General features: G+C 32.7%; 2 protein-coding genes across 3 annotated transcripts; one reads left to right on the forward strand and one right to left on the reverse strand.

Annotated features, from left to right (window-relative positions):
- The first annotated feature begins 442 nt into the window (after positions 1-442).
- LOC111004367 (septin-1) lies at positions 443-14095 on the forward strand. Its single transcript, XM_022275369.2, has 11 exons — positions 443-687; positions 1181-1373; positions 2825-2955; positions 3371-3498; positions 3958-4075; positions 4500-4586; positions 5490-5650; positions 6052-6153; positions 6470-6563; positions 6898-7002; positions 12527-14095. Exons 1-10 carry the CDS (start codon positions 664-666, stop codon positions 6982-6984), a joined length of 1125 nt encoding a protein of 374 aa, XP_022131061.1. The 5' UTR covers positions 443-663; the 3' UTR covers positions 6985-7002; positions 12527-14095.
- On the reverse strand, positions 7978-12304 carry LOC123689720 (piggyBac transposable element-derived protein 4-like). 2 transcript variants are annotated; one of them, XM_045631058.1, is made up of 9 exons: positions 12125-12211; positions 11744-11802; positions 10993-11178; positions 10761-10916; positions 10611-10690; positions 10469-10522; positions 10230-10280; positions 10050-10121; positions 7978-9944 (listed from the first exon to the last, which is right to left on the reverse strand). In XM_045631058.1, the coding sequence occupies exons 3-9, from the start codon at positions 10995-10997 to the stop codon at positions 8047-8049; spliced, it is 2316 nt and encodes a 771-aa protein (XP_045487014.1). In that variant the 5' UTR covers positions 10998-11178; positions 11744-11802; positions 12125-12211; the 3' UTR covers positions 7978-8046. The 2 variants fall into 2 exon arrangements, with proteins under 2 accessions (XP_045487014.1, XP_045487015.1); XM_045631059.1 differs by lacking the exons at positions 7978-9944; positions 10050-10121; positions 11744-11802 and having other exon boundaries at positions 10128-10280; positions 12125-12304.
- Positions 14096-14578: the final 483 nt, after the last annotated feature.

A 14578-nucleotide genomic window follows, 5' to 3' on the forward strand; every position in this document is an offset into this window, starting at 1 on the left:
TAAAGACTGACAGACGCTCAGACTAGGAGACTCTGTACCACAGACCTTACTAAACCTACTATCCATAGAGAATATGATATCCCTTGTAATATCCTGTCCCCCTCTGGCCAGGGGCGGCTTACCAGTAAACGTTTAACTTTTTGATATATCAGTTTTAGCCACGCTTGGAGTTTATAATTGGTTAAGTTTGTTGGCTGAGTACAGTAATATATAAATTGTATAGATGGCATTTTGAAAGATAAAAATATTTTTCTGGAATAAAGTATCCACTTTAATACATGCCTAAAAAACACCTTGACATCATGAGTGCAAAACCCCCCAAAGTTCGCATAACTAGGCCGATGAAAGATATACAAAATAGTGGCCAAATCCATAGAGTGAGAGATAGAATTACTTCACAGACGAAATACAGATGTCAAAACTAGTAAGTCTGTGCCCGCACTCCGTTCAACGCTGACCGCTGTCGTCTGTCGTCCATCTCATGTAAATCGGTTGTGAATTATTGTAATCGGTTGCGGGTTGTAGTTGTGGGTTGCCGAATCCACTTTTATTATCAATATTGTAAAGCAATAGTATATGAATAATTTAAGTGTTCATATTAATTCAAGTGCATCTTTACAATAAGGTCAAATTGATTTAACAGAAAAGTGGACATATTTAAATATGTCGAGTGATACGGCGAAGAATGTAAGTATCTTGTGATTTGTTTTTTAACTTTTATTTTTATAACAATATTGTATTACTGCATTGTTCATATTATGTTGTAAATAATTGTTTTATATAATTTTATTGGTCAAAAGTGTTTTTAACTTCGATATGTATGACTCACCGTTGTTTCTACTTACCTACTTAATACTCATTGACCAAGTTACTATACTATACGTAACTATAATATGCATGCCACTGGTGAAATGGATCTCGATACAGTTAGCGGATGTGTGTCAATGTTTACGCGTACCAATTGAATATTTACAGAATGACAGTTTTATTGTCTCAGTAAATCACTAAACACTAACTCCCATTATCACAAGTTATTCCATTGTATGAAGGGCTTATCAGTCCTGGCAATGTACTCTACAGTTTTAATTATTTCCTGTTATATCCCATCTGTTTTTTATGCTATTTCTCTTTATAATTTGCTTATTTATGTTTATAGCTTAAACAATTATTATTTTTACAGTTTTCAAACCTTGAGACTCCTGGGTATGTTGGATTTGCGAATTTGCCTAATCAGGTCCATCGTAAATCTGTAAAAAAAGGTTTTGAGTTCACACTGATGGTTGTAGGGGAAAGTGGGTTGGGAAAATCCACTCTTGTGAACTCTCTGTTTTTAACAGATCTTTATCCTGAGAGAGTTATTCCAGACGCTACAGGTACGGACTATGCATGTGAACGGCATTAATTTTTGCTTTCAGGGTAAGATTAAGTGTTAATAGATAGTGGTAAATATGACTGTGTTTGTCAAATCCAAAAACTTTTGGAGTCATTTACCACTAAGTCTCAAAAAATAATTTTACTCTAAATAACAGTTAAACTGTATACATAACTAATTAACAGTAATAGTATTGTTAAAATACAAATAAAAGATAATAATAATATCTTGTAATAATATAATTAACAGTGTTTCTAATGATTAACTTAAATTTATTTTGTGGGAAATTGCTATTTCATTTAGTACACCTTTTTATGTACCAGCAATTAGTTTTTTAACTAATGGAAATAAGTGTCTTGAAAAACAAGTTGGCGAGCATGCAATATTTTACTTTGAAATGAGAGCAAGATAATAGGATTCACACACTACACCAACAGTTTCTCACACCTCAGACTAGATCTCTGTCTGTTTCCTTGTCTTCATCATTTTGAAGTATTTTTATAGGTTAGATTCACGATTTTTGCTTTTTGTATATTTACAAAAAATTGTCACATTTATTTTTATAACTATGGGTCCGAAGAAGATGATGTCTATGGGATTCAAGCATGAAATCATTTTCTTTTTCAAAATCACTTGACAAAAACAACTGAGGTGGTATTTTGGGTGATGGAATGGATTAATTGCATTCCAACACCCATTAAGTTCATTGGGGAAAATTGTTTTGACATACAAGCAAGGTTATGGAATAAGTTAAACTTGTATGTCAAGGTACTACTGTACACGTAAATCCATAAAATATTAAAGCTTTAATTTTATGATTCACAAGGTAAACTAAATTACATAGCTAAGCTTCTTACTTCCACTACTTACATATAATTTAGCTTATCTTAGCTTATGGTTTTACAAAGCTTAACACACCTTCAGCTAACTTATATTTTACACTTGTAGCTCAGTGCTAATAATGCTTATCCTGGTGGCATTACAGGTTTATGATCCTTCATCCTTAAACTGCTACGAGATTAAAATCCAAGTATTGGTAGAAGTGCATTATAAGATGCTTATCAATTAGTAATTATAGTTAAAACATGTTTTTTCTATTAAATCAACTAGTAACAAGAATTATTGTTGCATAAGAACTTGTTTTAAACATTCCATTACATAAACATTGCAAGACTTTTTAAATCAATGTAATAGTTGATTAATCTATTGCCGTTTCACTGTGTTATTTTTAACCAACTAAAAATAAACTGACTGACAGAGAGATAGATACACATACAAATATTTAAAATAAAATTGATGAAAGAAATTACAACTAATCTTATACAAAATATGAAATATATTTACTGTATTGATTTTATTGTTCATACAAGCTAATCTACTCAAGCTGACAACAGAAAAAGCCTACCTTAAAACAATAATTAATCTTTTTTTTTTTAAATAAATGTTTTGCAGAGAAATTGAATCAGACTGTAAAACTTGATGCATCTACAGTAGAGATTGAAGAGCGTGGTGTGAAACTGCGATTGACTGTTGTTGATACTCCTGGATATGGAGATGCCATTGATAACACAGACTGCTTCAAAGTAAGTTCTATTTGTATAATAAAATATAAATATTTCTTCTGTCCATATCTTGTAATTAAACTCATCCTAAATAGCTGGACCGGACCTGTTTTGATGCATTTTTTTCGGTTTTTTTAAGTGTAATTGAGAATTGCTTAGTTTAAAATGAACGATTTAAATGTACAAAAACCTTCTAAATTCAACACAAGTTCAAAAAAAATCTGCGGGAATAATCTACGTAATTATTTCCAAACTTTCAAAGACATAATATGTACTTTTATTATAATGTAGAAAATTCCTTAATTTGTTAAAAAGAAGATGCTAATTTGTCAGTAGTTTTTCATAAAAAAAATTACGTTAAAGATTTCATCTGTATATATGACGTTTTGATTGGGTAAATTGTTAACAAAAACTCAATTCAAGTGCTTCTTTACAGTCAATTATACAATACATTGATGAGCAATTTGAGAGGTTCCTTCGTGATGAAAGCGGTCTTAATCGACGTAACATTGTAGACAACAGAATTCATTGTTGTTTCTACTTTATATCTCCATTTGGACATGGGTAATGCATATCATATACTATATTATTGTTTAATAATGGAAATTTGAATTTAGTGCATATAATCAATTTAATTAATAAATTGGATATAATTAAGCTGCTGAGGATAGGGCCTCGTTATTCGGTTAAATATTATCTTACTTTAGTTATTAAAGATGTTTAATCACTTATAGGTATAAAGTAATTAAAGGTAGCCAAGGTTGAATTGATTATAAAATGCACCTCAATGGATAAAATTACAATAATTTGTGTTAATTAACGGGTTACTAGCCAAGACCTTAATAAAAGTTTTAAAAGCATTAAATTATATTAATTTCCAAATATAAAATTATTTTAATTATTAATTTATCTTAATATAATCACTATGATAAAAAATAAGCTCTTTATAATAAAATCTATGAACTAGATAAAAAAGACATATTCTTTGAAATAAGTAGTTGTACATAACTTAATTAATTGCAGATTGAAACCATTGGATATTGAATTTATGAAACAATTGCATAACAAGGTGAACATTGTACCCGTGATTGCAAAGGCAGATTGTCTTACTAAGAAAGAAGTTCAGAGGCTTAAGTCCAGGGTAAAAAATATTTATTTTATTGATTCACAGTATACTATGCAGAGAGACTATATTTTTTACAGGATTACCTTTTTAATTAAAATCCTATTCCGTCAGTATTTGATTATATAGGCAAAATTACGAGGTTTATCATTTTGTTTAAATAATGTTAGAAATTAAAAAAAGGAATTTAAATATTCAAATCGTTCAGTTATAAGTTAAAGCCCGGATATACAAAATAATATCTCTTACTATAATGTTACATCTAAATATATAAAAGTGTAAGCTAATTTTATAAAAAGGTAAACATTCCATTTGACTAATATTTTTATAATTAATACTTAATTATTTATAAAATCGAGAAGATAATTATAATTTTTGGTAGTTTGACTTAACAATAAACATGTCGTGTCACAAAGTGTACATGTTATATTTATTTCAACAGGTGATGGAGGAAATAGAAAGAGAGGGTATTAAGATATACCCTTTGCCTGATTGCGATAGCGATGAAGATGAAGATTACAAAGAGCAGGTAAATAATAAATGTTGTGGGTATTTAAACCATATTAAAAAACCATAGTAAAAGATACAGGCGGCTCTCGATAATTTAAACTCAAACCAGAGATAAATTTATAATAACCTAGAGTTCACAATAAACAAGCCTTTCAATAACCACGCGTTTAATCAAAATTCGTGATTTTTATATTATTATTATGTATTATAAATTAAATACAATAATTCACAAATTTTTATCTGAATCTTACGAGTGAGCGACTTCATTCTGTCGTTTAAGGAACAATTTCCGAGAAGACGAATCACTTTAACATGATTTTATTAAATTTATCGAGTATTTTCCTTGGGACCAGAAAAAAATTACAAATTATCGTAAGTTCTACAATAAAGTGTGTCAAATGATGAATCAACGATGTTTGTAGTTTATAAACCGGGATAGATTGTTCTTTCTTTTAGTATTCTTGCCAGTTCTTCTGGCTATAATACCAAAATAATCATTAACAATGCCACGACAAAGTGCATCGAATCTTTACCGATAAAGCCGTAATGCAATAAATGACGGTACCGATTTTCTTGACTGTTTTCGTGAATTTCAGAATTGTTCCGATTATTTACAATTGTATGTTTATGTTTGCTTTTAAATTTTGTGTACAGGACACACATATTAATTACAAAACAACGTCTATCGGGTTAAATAAATAGTAATACTACTATAAATTATAACACAAATAATGAATTATTTCATTTTCTTTTAATAATTCATGAGTGTACACAGTTATCTATGCATAAATGTTTCTTTGTTGATAAAGTAAACGTAATACTTTAGTAAATAGTCTAAACCTAAAATATATCGGTTTTTAAAGTGTTTTGGTTATTTACTAATACTGCTGTTCTATAATATTTTTGTTGGTATTCTTTTTAGGTTCGTCAACTTAAAGCGGCTGTTCCGTTCGCCGTATGCGGCGCCGGACAGCAACTGGAAGTACGCGGACGCCGTGTTAGAGGTCGTCTCTATCCGTGGGGCGTGGTCGAAGTTGAGAACCCGGAACATTGCGACTTCATCAAACTACGGACTATGCTTATGTAAGCTTGTGAAAATACAAACATATACTATTTAAAAGAATTTTGCAATTTACTGAACAAATATTTTTTTTATGGATTTTAGTGTGCCTTTAATTTTCTGTCTTCTGTCTCATTCTCTTGGTCTCTTATTAATAAAAAAGTAATACAAGATGTGGAAATGAAAATTTGATTATTAATAAAAAAATACTGTCATACAAACCTTGTTTTAACACAGTACTTGTATGGAAGTTATACGCTTAACATACATTTTTATTTACAGATTGAGCGCAACAATTAAAAATTGTCTATGAATGAAAAAAATATGTTTTTGTGGCCTTTAGTGCAATGTCTCGATTTTTTAACTGAGGATTTTCAAAGACGGTTTCTTGCTTTTAACCATTACTTCCTAACTACATTTACAGAACTCATATGCAAGACTTGCAAGAAGTAACTCAAGAGGTTCATTACGAGAACTATCGCTCAGAGAGGTTGGCTAGGAACGGACAAGTACCAAAAAGACATACGTAAGTCATACATAGATAGACACAGATAATACTAAAAAAGAAAAGATTATTTGTCAAAATGACACCTGTCAAAATATATACACAGCTTAATATAGTAACTTAAAGGGGTTGATAAATCCTATACTGCAATGATAGCAAAAGTTCTCTTAACACAGGCACGAGAAATATATTTCTGTGTCTTTTTTATTGCCATTGTATGTTGTTTTTTTATATGGCATGTACAGTGACCAGTATTCTGTCCGCTACTAATATAGTTTTGACTTCATTGGATTCGGGAGGTTCTATAGTATGTGTGTTACCTAATAACTTATTATAGATCAACCGAAAGTGGACTTAGCGAGAACTCAAACGATTTGGCAAATGGTTCGACTGAAGATGGTTCTGGACGCGACAAAGTACTCCGTGAAAAGGTAAAAAGTTCAAGGCGTGTTAATGATTTAGATATATTAGTTCAAATATGCTCAATTTTAAAGGATTTCAAGAATTTTAACGTGGGAAAGAATAGTATTTTCATGAATATAAAATATATAAATATAACTATTTAAATAGTGTATGTTAATTGATTTCATATTTTTTGTTAAGTCCGAACAGAAAATAATCATAAAACGGCATTCTAGCATATCTGAGCTGGCGCACATATTAAAATTTTAAACCAACTTCATCGTAGTACACCATGCCATTTGTATATAAATATTTCTAAACATATTCACATGAAAATCATGTTTGTGGCTTATGGCTGTTTAGGAAGCGGAGTTGCGTCGAATGCAAGAGATGCTTGAACAAATGCAGCGTCAAATGCAACTGCAAGCTGCCAGTACAACAACTGCATAGTGCACGCTCCACGCACAGGTATAGATATCGTCCATAAACATTGACCATAGACATTATATCCTCTAGTTTCATTTCCGTTGAAAATGGAATGCGGCTGGCTTTTGTCAAACAATTGAATTTTTGTTGACAGTTTAGTTTAGACAGAATGAATAAAGATTGGTCACTGTCAAACTTCAAATAGATAATTCCTTTCACAACTCGTCAAACTAACTTAACCACTCTTTTGCACGGGCCGCACGACTGCTTACATCTCAACTGTACATCTACTCGCGCGGCTTAGACCCGCGCGCATCGCGCCCGATACATCCCAATAAAAACCATTATATCTCTTGAAATATAATAACTACAACTATAAAAAAAATACTACAGAATAGCTTAAAGTATTTAGATTAAAACACATGTTTTAATAATTTAATAATGTTAATAAACTAGTACTTAAAAAGGGGATTAAACGTTTGAGTCTGAGCAAAAATGATTATAATTTTTATAGATATAGGCCATACGTGAAAAATATAAATGATTTCTTTATAATAATAATTTTACAAAAAACTAGACTAATTATCCTTTCAAATAAAGTCAAGATGTTTATATTTAATCAACATTAAGTAGGCTAATAAATCAAAACAAAACAACCACTTCTCGTAATCTTACCATAGCCTCTTGAGTCGCGCGCTATGACTTTTTATGCCAAGATGGCCGCCCATCTAAGGTCTCCCATACACCTTGTAGTTTTTTAACTAATTAAAATTTAAGGTATGTTCGATTTGTTTCAATTGTTTCTTTTAAGTGAATAACAGAACAACACTATCGTAAATTTGAATGAGCCATTTTTAATAATAAAATATTTAAATCGAAATTGTAAATTATAAAATAATTATAAAAATTAAAAAAATCAACCAATCAAAAATCATTTATTCATCAGATATGAACGTCAAAAAAAAAAGAAATATACATTAAATGATTCTAATTTTACATTTACAGCCAGTTCTCAAATCAAGGGCGTAGAACGGAAGAGAAGAACTGGCAATAAACTCTCCGCCACTCTTTTTAATCGTCATTTTTTTATATGTGGTACGCCATGAAGCAATCTTCAATACAAAGGTTTATATTGCACTCCAGACACTTCCATATAGTTCGGGCAGGGGCTTTTCGCTGGGCGCACATCCAACATCGAGCTTTTTTGTGGCCATTTCTCACAGGGAAGTGTCGATGTTCAAGTTGAGGTCTATTGGTCGTTGTTGGTCGCGTCGTTTGTGTCGGTCCGGCTCGAGATACTATAAGTCGGGGTTCTGTAGTCAGGTCAATATGTCGGTGTATTTTTAATAAGTCGTTCGCCAGAATTGTCCTAAACTGCCTATGGGAAATCTTGGGATTTCCCGATCTAAAAATGATAAAGCTGTTAAATAAGGCAGCATTTAACATGCGCCGGAAAAGTTTTTTGTACCAAATTTTGTTTTTGGTACGTTCCAAGGGCTGAGCAGACAGGAATTGATCTTTCCTGTCCACGCCTCCCATGGATTTATTGTAGTCTAGGACAATACTTGGCTTAAATATCAGTCGATTATGTTTTTGTCGAGATCCGATTTGGAGGTAATGGTATGTCGAGATCAAGCTAACTATGTTAGCATCTCGCCATACACATATCGACAAATCAGAACAGTAGCTAGCCACTACTTCACCTTGTCGAAGTTCCGTTTTCGTCAAAGTCTTTAATGAATCGGGGACGAATTCTCGATTCAGTCTTAGAGTTCCGTAGCAGTCAGTATTTTGTCGTTTTAAACATCGTGCTAATAATGGGCAATTGTAAAAATTGTCCATTACTAATGTATGTCCACGATGAAGTAATGGCTCTACCAAGTCGTAAACAATTTTTGAGGTAGCATTACTGGGACGGTTATTTGTATTTCCAGTCGATGTTTGGTCAGTCATTTCAGCGTCGTCAGTCTTGTCGTTTGTATCGTCAATGTTGTTGGGACGGTCATTGTCGTTTTCATTCGATGCCGATAGTTGGATGGTCTCATCAGGTCTGATGTCATTAGTAGTTACAGTCTTTTCTTTTCCCACATATACAAAAAACTTCCAGAGATAGCCACTGGAAGACTCGCACAACTCGTAAGTTTTTACACCTACTTGTGCAGCCTTCGACAAAATCTTCTGAGCAAAACCTAGTCTCCCATGCCACTTCAGAAGGGATTCGTCAATGACTATCTCTTGTGAAGGATAGTATAAAGTGGAAAATTTCTCGTTAAAATAGTCAATTATCGGCTGAATTTTAAAGAGTCTAGTCGGTTCTTTCACTGTCTCATTGTCCACAAAATGGAGCATTGATTTAAGTAAAAGATACCTGTTGTAGGTCATGATTTTACGGAAATATGGCATAGTGCCGAAACCATTGAACGCGAAGTAGGATTCCTCCTCCGGTAGAGGGAATAGGCCTTGTAATACTATAAGTGCCAGAAAGGTGATCATTTCGTCCCTGTCAGTCGGCGACCAACGATAAAGCCGCGAAGTTGTAAGAAACTTGTTTGCTTCTTTTAGTGATTTAATTTTTTGGTCGGCGTATCGATTGGTCTCTGTACAAAGTTTGTCGATAAATTCACTGTCAATCATCTTATAAAAAATATCGACGACACGTGTCGTGTCTGAAATAGTAAAAGTCGGTCCTCCAGTCCCAGTAAATGTCTCTCTTTGTCCTGTAAAAATCTGTCGGTCTCTTGTCCAATTAAAATCAAAACAGTCACTTGGCACTAAGTCTCTCAAACCGAGATCGTTCTGCTGGTCTTCAGTCTCCAGTATTCTAGCTTCGTAAGGCGTCAGGTCAGTGATAATAGCCGGTTCTGTCGAAGCATTGCGAGATGGTAAAATTGGACATATCTCATCGTCTTTTTCAATGTCACAGTCACTTAAGTCATCAGTAATCCATTCGTCAATGGTCTGTTCAAAGTTTTTGTCGTTGACCCCTGCAATAAACAACTTTGTTACTATAGTGTCCTTTTTTTTAATATGTCTATTTAGTGAACTTGCAATTGAAATTAATGAAATAAATAAAGAAAACAATAAAGTACCAATTGATGTATGCAATTTACTTGTGGAAGGCGCCACAGAAATTTCAACCTCTGCCCCCACTTCTATATCACCTGAAAAAAAATTTATAAGTATATATTATATAAAAAAAGTTCTCAAACGCCCTGGATCGCTATCTAGAGAGCTAGGTAAGTTCGGAATAGTGACTGCATCTACCGTACCAGCACGCAGCAAGTCGCCCGGCTCCGAGACCGCTGCCACTTGTAGGTCCGCTGTAACAAAATTTAATATGACTAGGACTTCTAAAATTTTGATATATCCAGTGTCACTCACAATTTAGAATCTTACTACACATCTCTGGTATTTCATCTATAACAAAATAATTACAGTTAATAATACTGGATATATATATATATATATATATATATATATATATCTAATAAAACTTTCAAGTACTTACGAATGTGGACGTCACCAGTGTTATCCTGCATGGGTGGTGCCACTTGCCTATTTTCTAAAACAGATATTTCTATGTCAATTACGTACTATCAATTAATATGGATTACAAAATAAACTATATTTAAATATAAAATATTCCTTACCTAAAATAACAATTCTATTGGAATCGTCACCAGATTCGCTGTCTATAAATTCACACGACTCACGATCCGGCGATGGTCTTCTGTAACAAATAAAGTTTATCGAAATATTCAACGAATATTAATAGTAAGTAATATAGTAAAAACACTAACTGTACGCGACGCTTCCTGGGTGGCGCGTCAGGCAAAAGCACTCGTGTTAATTGTTTCTCACGCTTGCGGCTCAGAAGCTCCTTACGAGCTTCCGCTGACAATGCCGCAACACGTCTATTAGTGACTTGACGCTGAGCGCGAACTAGATCTAGGTCACTGATGAAATAAAAAAAATCTAAATATTTTAGGGAATCAAGAGAAAAACAACCAATAAGTTAAAGTAAAAGCTCACCTCATAGTTTCATACACCGTTTCTCCACTGTTTCCACGTCCCCCGCGGTTTCCACGACTGCCACGGCCACGACTACCACCACGGCCACCGCGTCCTACACGACCTCCACGACCACGACTACTGCTTCCAGCATGGGTGGGCCCACCATCCCCATGGTATTCACAATTATCAATTTGACTCGGTGAGCTAAAATGTATACGTTACATGACTAAGAAATAAAAACGTGCAATAATCATTTAGTGAAGCATTGAAAGCCTAAATTTTGTGGAACCTTAACCTGGTTATACATAACACGGTCACATTATCTCGAGACCTCGCTGGAATGCGAACCTGCCCCCCCCTTTTCTCCTTTCAACTCCCCGCGCTCGCCCGCTTGCTTGTTTTGCGCACCATTTAAGAGCGCCGACGCGACGTGACGTCATCGACGCCAGGTCTCGAGATAATGTGACCGGGTTGTACCTTAAATAAGCCAATTTCAATCACACCATTCAAATAAAAAATGCAGTGCAGCACCTAAACCAACATCCACCAGTATAGGATTGATTAGAATCAGCACCAATTAGGTATTAGCAAATGAATGTTCGCATGTCAATCAAATTAATGCAAAATAGCACTATGATGCATTTCACTAAGGACATTGCAGTGCATCAAAAGTGAAATTATTTTCCAATATCGTAATCAGCAGAGTTAAATAAACACATTACACCAAGCGTAAGAAAAAATTGCAAACACATGTTTCGTTTGTACAAACCCTTATTTATGACGTTTATTCTAACGGTCGTGGATACCGCACTGCCCATAACAATAAACCTGCGGATCACGTCGATATTATTTGGGAATCTTAAATCATCTTAATGTATTTCTATTTGAAAAAGGCATAAATATGTTTATGAAGGACTAAACATTCAATTTTAACTATTAATATACTAAACAGACGTAAACAAATCATTAAAATGAGCCCCGAACTTCAAAGACGCCATTTTGTCCGTGACAACAATATTTTAAAGTTGAAATTTTACTCAATTTCCCACTTAAAACTATAAAATATTATCATAATCGTAAAGTACACATATTCAAGTTTAATTTGATGTATGTTAATTAAAGAAATATAATATGAAACTACAGTACTTACGACATAATTGCTGCAACGCCGAAATTCGTGTTCACACAATTCACAAGAACGAGTCAACTGAATTTGGAATTTTTTTGGACAAAGAACTAATTAAATTTCATTGCCATCTGTAGTTTATTGGGTAAACTATTTCCTAAGCTATCGTTCTACGTCGATAAAAACGTTTATTTCTAACCACAGCTTAAACTAGATGTCGTTTTCTTAAGCTCGTCGTTTTGGGTACTGTAGTAACCATGTACAGATGAGGTCATATTTTTTTTGGTTACTCTAGTACCCACGTACAAATGAGTGGATAAGTGTGACTTTAGACTAACTTTAAAGTTATGATATTTATCAATATTTTTTTCATGTTTTCAACGATGCTGACAATTTTTATAAGTAAGTCTTATATTTAAATTCTAGTTGGACAATGGTATGGCTGTCCGGCTGCCTGATTCGTGTGACGTCGTCAATTCAATATTACGCGCCATCCCGTACTGTGTAACCTCCACTTAACTTCGAATATAAATCAATAAATTTATTAGAGATTTATAAATAACCGAGGTTAGAATGCCAAAAATATATTATATACGACCTTTTCTAAGCTTGAAAAACGCATTGCAAACAAATAATGTAATTTCCGAAAGTTTTGTGTTTTATGGAAACTATGGTGATGACTATTAAAGTTAAAATTAAACATAATAAAAATATGGTTTAATATTCAAATAAAAAATTATAGGTCAATAGAATAAGGTTTAATTTTCTAAGGAAAGTTCGTGAATTTGTACTATACCTTTGTTATTCTAGCCTCAAAAATAGGTTCCTAATTATAAGAAATTATATTGCACCTTTGTGTTTATTCGTATTAAATAGTGTATTATGTACTTTAGCTTAAGGTTTTAATAGTGACGGACAACGTCTGGTTTCTTAATGTCGTAAAAGCAGATTTAATTATATAGGAAATATTTGATCTGACTCCTAACAAGAATTTTCTCGAAATGTTTTTATTCTCATTTTAGTGCCATCTATTTCAGTATGATTTATTCAAGTATTATTTTATTGTATTTTAACTATTTGACTGAATGTGTGTATTGTCCCAAATTATTTCTAAATTTCATGTGTCATTCAATGTGTCACGCTTAATGGCGCCGCGTATTACGTAAGCACTATAGGAGTGGGAGGCACCTACTTATTTGAAGATTAAGTCAACAGTAATTATATACTTTTTTTATATAAATTACCCAAACATTGTCTTTGTTTGAAAACGAAATGCATTTTCGAGGATGCCTACAAAGAATTATACGTTTATGTACTATTTTGAGAGCTTCGCTGACAAGAAGTGGGGGGATTCATTGGGAATTGAGAAGTCTGAATGAAATTTTTTTGGGAATCTTATAGTAGGTACTTAACTTTTGGCGAATATCTATGTGACACAGAGGAGGCATAGAATAATTGTATTTTACATTAGTAATATTCTAGGATTATTGATAGTTTTCCATGTGGTGCATTTATAGAACTTAAGACTTATCTCTGTTTATCATTTATTTACAACGTCAATAAAGATGACCCTAATAAGCCAATCTCGTCTTGGGCAATGTCTTATATGAGAAAATATCATAGAGAAATTGAGTGACAGCTCTTAAATTTAGAGATTGACGTTGTTGTAAACGGCCTGAATTCTACTTTGACGGACTTTGTGCATTATTATACACACCTTGATAGGGCCAAAACTAGCCATGGTATAGTCTCTGATGTTTGTTAATGCTGTTTTATATATGACCTATGCCTTACTTCAGACTTAGAGAATGTTCAGATAAATCTTAGATGTAATTGGTGCCAAAGTTAGAAAATTCTTATCGATGAATATCAACGAAAAATTAAAGTCACAATACACAACAATGTAGTAAAATTGTAATGATTATTAATAATCAAATATAATGTAAAACTATGTATGTAATCATATTTTTTATAATAAAATACTTATATTGACAATGGTTTATTTTATTTATGCCCAACCGTAGTGTTGGTATTATAGGGCATAAAGATGTCTCAGAACCTTTAACAAGCAATTCATACTAAGAATCAATATACTTCATGTTCATTTATACCAAATATATAATAAAAATAAAAGGTATCAAGAGCATTTAATGGAATTTCCCCAGTATTGCCTTGCTAAGAATGATGTACCAAAAACAAATATCAAGGCATTATAACTTCACTTCGAAATATTAAACGAATCTCGAAAAAACTAAAGGACTTTTTGTTGACACTACTTTAAATAAATGTTTTAATTTATAGCTGGTAAAATCACATACTATGGTAAGGATGAATTAAATATTGCAGCCCAAAATTATTATAATAACTATTAAACATTACGAAAATAAATATGAATTACAAATTAAATAAAGCTTATATTCACAGGAACTATTCCAATGCGCTAACTTGAAACTTCAGATATTATATCAAATTCATGTC

Source organism: Pieris rapae, chromosome 14 (genome assembly GCF_905147795.1).
Source record: "Pieris rapae chromosome 14, ilPieRapa1.1, whole genome shotgun sequence".
NCBI classification, from domain to species: domain Eukaryota; kingdom Metazoa; phylum Arthropoda; class Insecta; order Lepidoptera; family Pieridae; genus Pieris; species Pieris rapae.